Raw genomic sequence first — 4,415 nt, 5'->3', positions numbered from 1 at the left:
GCCTCGTGTGTGCATTCGCGAAGTCCCTGAGTATCGCCCCTGAGTTTGGCCTCTGTACCTGGGCACATCCTGCTGGCTCTTGTGGGAGCATCCTGCTCAGTGGGCCACAGGTCACATTCCTTCTGTGAACACAGCCAGAGCCTGGCTCTCAGGTCATGGCCTCCGTTAACACAGGCGCTGCTGCAGGGCTCTCCCCACCCGTTGGGAGCCACTGGCCAACACCCAGCCCTCGACAACTCTTCTGGCTGAGCTTCTGACCCGCCTTGGTCATCACATGCCTGTATCGTTCCCCAAGGCGGCAGGCTCCGGGACAGATCCATGCCCCGCCTGGGAGTCGGGCACACTGCCCTGCACATAATGGGCATCCGTAGGTGTACACTCAGAGTTGAACTCTCTTGAGTGCACAGCCGGGTGCAGCGGGCAGGGGGCCATGCTGCGTTCTCTTACCAGTGCCCTTGCTGTTTCTGCACACAGTGGGGTGGCCATGGGGAGCGGCAACGACAGCTCCCTCCAGGCGTTCATCCTGGTGGGCTTCTCTGACCGGCCTCGACTGGAGAGGGTCCTGTTTGCCTCTGTCTTGGTCTTCTATGTCCTGGCACTGGTGGGCAACACTGCTATTGTCCTCTTGTCCCTCGTGGATGCCAGGCTCCACACGCCCATGTACTTCTTCCTTGGGAACCTGTCCTTCCTGGACCTCTGCTTCACCACCAGCATTGTGCCCTAGCTGCTGTGGAACCTCTGGGGCCCAGACAAGACCATCAGCTACCACGGCTGCGTGGCCCAGCTCTACATCTACATGGTGCTGGGCTCCACCGAGTGCGTCCTCCTGGCCGTCATGTCCTACGACCGCCACGTGGCTGTCTGCCGGCCCCTGCACTACATGGTGCTCATGCACCCCCACCTCTGCCTGCAGCTGGTCGCTGTGGCCTGGGGCTGCGGCTTTCTGAATGCCTTCGTCATGTGTCCTCAGACCATGCGGCTCTCACGCTGTGGGCGCCGCAGGGTGGACCACTTTCTCTGTGAGATGCCGGCTCTCATCGCCATGTCCTGTGAGGACACCATGCTGGTGGAAGCCTGTGCCTTTGCCCTGGGGGTGGCGCTTCTGCTGGTGCCCCTGTCCCTGATCCTTGTCTCGTACGGCACGATCACAGCTGCAGTGCTGAGGATCAGGTCGACCGCGGGGCGCAGGAAGGCCTTTAGCACTTGCTCCTCCCACCTGCTGGTGGTCTCTCTATTCTACGGGACCATCATCTACATGTACCTGCAGCCGGCCAACAGCTACTCACAGGACCAGGGCAAGTTCCTCACACTCTTCTACACGGTGGTCACACCCAGCGCCAACCCCCTCATCTATACCCTGAGGAACAAGGATGTGAAGGGGGCAGTGGCCAGGCTCCTGGGCTGGGAGAAGGGGTCTAGGGAAGCTTAAGTGAGCAGCATTTGCATCTGGCTGCTGAGTGCAGTGCCCCCGTCCACATCCTCAGGCCAGTGGTGTTCTGTGGAGGCGGGCTGAGGCGGATCTGGGAATCTTCACATATACATCATGAGATATCTCAAATTCACACTTGAGTCTCAAGTACAAACGTGACATCCATCTGTGTTTCCTGTGTGCACATACACATAGCCTCAAAGTCTCTGTGTAGGCATTCAGATCACCTGTGTCGCCACAGGCTTGCAGGTCCCGGGTGGGGTTTCCATGGTGGGGTGCTGATGGTGCTGAGGAGGTTTTGGGTTTTGGAGCATTGGGACACGGGGAGCTCAGATTGGGGTGCCTGATCCATGCAGAGGACTTGCTGGAGCTGTTCCTAGTCACCTGAGCCACCAAGTGAGGCTGACAACACAGCGGCTCAGGGTTCCAGTGTGGCTCACCCTGCCGGGTCTGGGTGGGACCAGCTGTCAGCTCTAGGAGCTCTGCTCCACAATGGCAGGGGACTTGTCATCTACCCTGTCCCACAAGCACCAGGCAGTTTGCAACTACATCCTAGGTGTCAAAGAGAGACAGTGAGCAGCCTTTCTCAGCACCCCTGTGCCCACGACTGTGGTGGCATTTCCAATGGGCATCTGGGCATGCTGGGAGGACAGCCTCTGCCCAGGCTGTCCTCATGAGCCGGGAATGGCCTTTTAGGTGCATCTTCTGGAATGGAGGACTGGGGGTTGTGGCCCCTCTCCTTGGCTGTTCTCACAGCAGAGTGCTCCCAGGAGGGCTAAGCAGGAGCCGGGCAGATGGTCTTCATTCGAGGGGACCGATGATCCTGGTCTCCTGGGGAGGTTCCTGGCCAACCTCACCAGACATGGTGCTGTTGGCGATCTTACAAGGTCAGTGCAGCCGGACGTCACTAAGAGCAGCGCCGCAGCAGCAGGTGCCTCAGAGCCCAAGGATGTGATTTCCCGGCTCCACAGCCCCAGAGTGCAAGACCACGGCTGGGCAGGCGTCTGTAAAGGCTCCCCTCAGTCTCTGGTGACAGACAGACCTGGGAGTTGTCGTGTTGGGAATAGTTAAAGTCGGCTCCTCTCTTTCCCCAAGCCTTCTTCCCATGTCCTGAACCATGAGCACCCTCGGGGGGGTGGGAGTGACCAGAGAGCCTCGGCCCACCCTGTTCCTTGCTCAGCAGCGTCCCTCCGGTGACTGTTCCAGGTGAACGGATGGTCCCTTTCATAGACTAGCCTTATTCTAAGTCCTGGCTTTAGTTTAACCCTGAAGGGGTACAAAACCCAGGAGCAGAGAGCGTGTCGGAAGATGGGTTCACACTGAGAGCCACCTGACCCCCAGCCAGGCTCAGTGGCTTTAACCTATAATGACTCTGCTGGGCTCCCTGGCTGGAAACCGCTGATCCCACCCTTCCGAGGAATGATCCGTGGATGAATCGCTTGGAGAAGGGGTCTGGAGAGCGTCCGTGGGGACACTTACTCTGGGAAGATGCTGTGCCAGTGCCCAGGGGCAACTCCGTGCCTCTGGGTGAGATGGAGCTGAGGGGCTGGGAATCTCAGCGGCATGGCTGCCAGTCAGTGAACAGCAGCACTTGGGACCCCTCCTCTTAAGTCAGTGGAGCTGAGAGCGTGGCCGCAGGTGTGCCCTTCCAGATGGCCTGGTGTGGGATTCCGTTTGTCCTTGGCTTAGAGTAGATACCAGCAAGGGAAGGAAACCCTTATCTCAGGCTCAGGGCAGATTCTGCTGCAGAGCTTACTGAGACCCTCTCTGAAGCTGTGGGTGACGGAATTGTCTAGACTGTCTCCTGGCCGCACAGGGAGGAGGCTCTGTGCTTGCTGGCATTCCTTGTCATGCAGGGATAAATGCAGCCGGTGTCACAGAGTGGCATTGTGAAGGACCAACGGCCACACTGCTGTGCTCAGTGGGTGGACTCCTCATCTGGCTCCTCCTTGGATCTGTTTGGTTTTGGTTGGTTTGGCTTAAGGGACCTTGCCTAAGGAGCATTTCAGAAGCACCACTGCAAGTGAGTTCTTTGTGGAAGTTTATGTGGGAGGGAGTTGTCACTTACACACTACTCTCTGTTCCTTTGGATACACGCCCAGGAGCGGAACTGCTGGATCACAGGAGCTGCCGTTCTCTGCTGTGGCTGTGCTCACAGCGCCCAAGGGTTCCCTTTTCTTTGTACCCTGCTGACATTTATTACTTTTTGGTCATTGTTATAATGACCATTCTAACAAGCATGAGGTGACATCTCACGTGGTCTTAACTTGCGTTGCCCTGATTGTCAGTGGTTCTGAAGGTTTTGTATACATGTTGGGCATTTGAATGCTCCTTGTTAGAAATATCTATTTTGAGAAATACCTATTTAGATCCTCCTCTCATTTTGAATCAAATTACATGTTTTCTTCCTGTTGAGCTTTTTGGGTTCCGTGTGTGTCTGGGATTCTGATCCCTGTCAGGTGTGGCTTGCAGGTGCGCTCTCTCATTCTGTCCTCCTCTGCTGTTGATTGGGTCCTTTGCTGTGCAGAAGCTCATCAGTCTGATGGAATTCTGTTCATTTCCACATTTGTTGCCTGTGATTTTGGGGTTCTATCCAAAAAGTTATTGTCATGGAGCTTTTAATCTATGTTTTCTGCCAGCTATTCTCCACTTTCGGGTCTCACATTTAAGATCTCTAATCTGTTTCCTAAATTATGAAATTAAGAAAACATCTGACACACCTCTGCAGCTGGGCGTGAGAAACCAAGGTAGGGATGATGTAGGAGGCCACGGTCCATTTCTATTGGTGGGGGCATTGTGTCCAGATTTGGCCAGGCAGAGTGGGCTAGGCTTCCCTGAGCTCAGGGCCAGGTGTAGAGTGGGCTAAGGTTCCCTGGGCTCAAGGCCAGGTGCACAGTGGGCTAGGGTTCTCTGAGGCTCAGAGCCAGGTGTAGAGTGGGCTAGGGTTCCCTGAGCTCAGGGCCAGGTACAGAATGGGCTAGGCTTC

General features: G+C 56.2%; 1 protein-coding gene across 1 annotated transcript; it reads left to right on the top strand.

Annotated features, from left to right (window-relative positions):
• Positions 1-484: 484 nt before the first annotated feature.
• On the top strand, positions 485-1,429 carry LOC107153322 (putative olfactory receptor 2W6). The gene is given in 1 exon segment (XM_015498841.1): positions 485-1,429. A coding segment is annotated over 1 exon segment (945 nt).
• The last annotated feature ends 2,986 nt before the right edge of the window (positions 1,430-4,415 follow it).

Source organism: Marmota marmota, unplaced genomic scaffold (genome assembly GCF_001458135.2).
Source record: "Marmota marmota marmota unplaced genomic scaffold, marMar, whole genome shotgun sequence".
In the NCBI taxonomy this organism is placed as follows: Eukaryota; Metazoa; Chordata; class Mammalia; order Rodentia; family Sciuridae; genus Marmota; species Marmota marmota.
The sequence above is the reverse complement of the archived record's forward strand: the minus strand, read 5'-3'. Positions and strand labels throughout refer to the sequence as shown.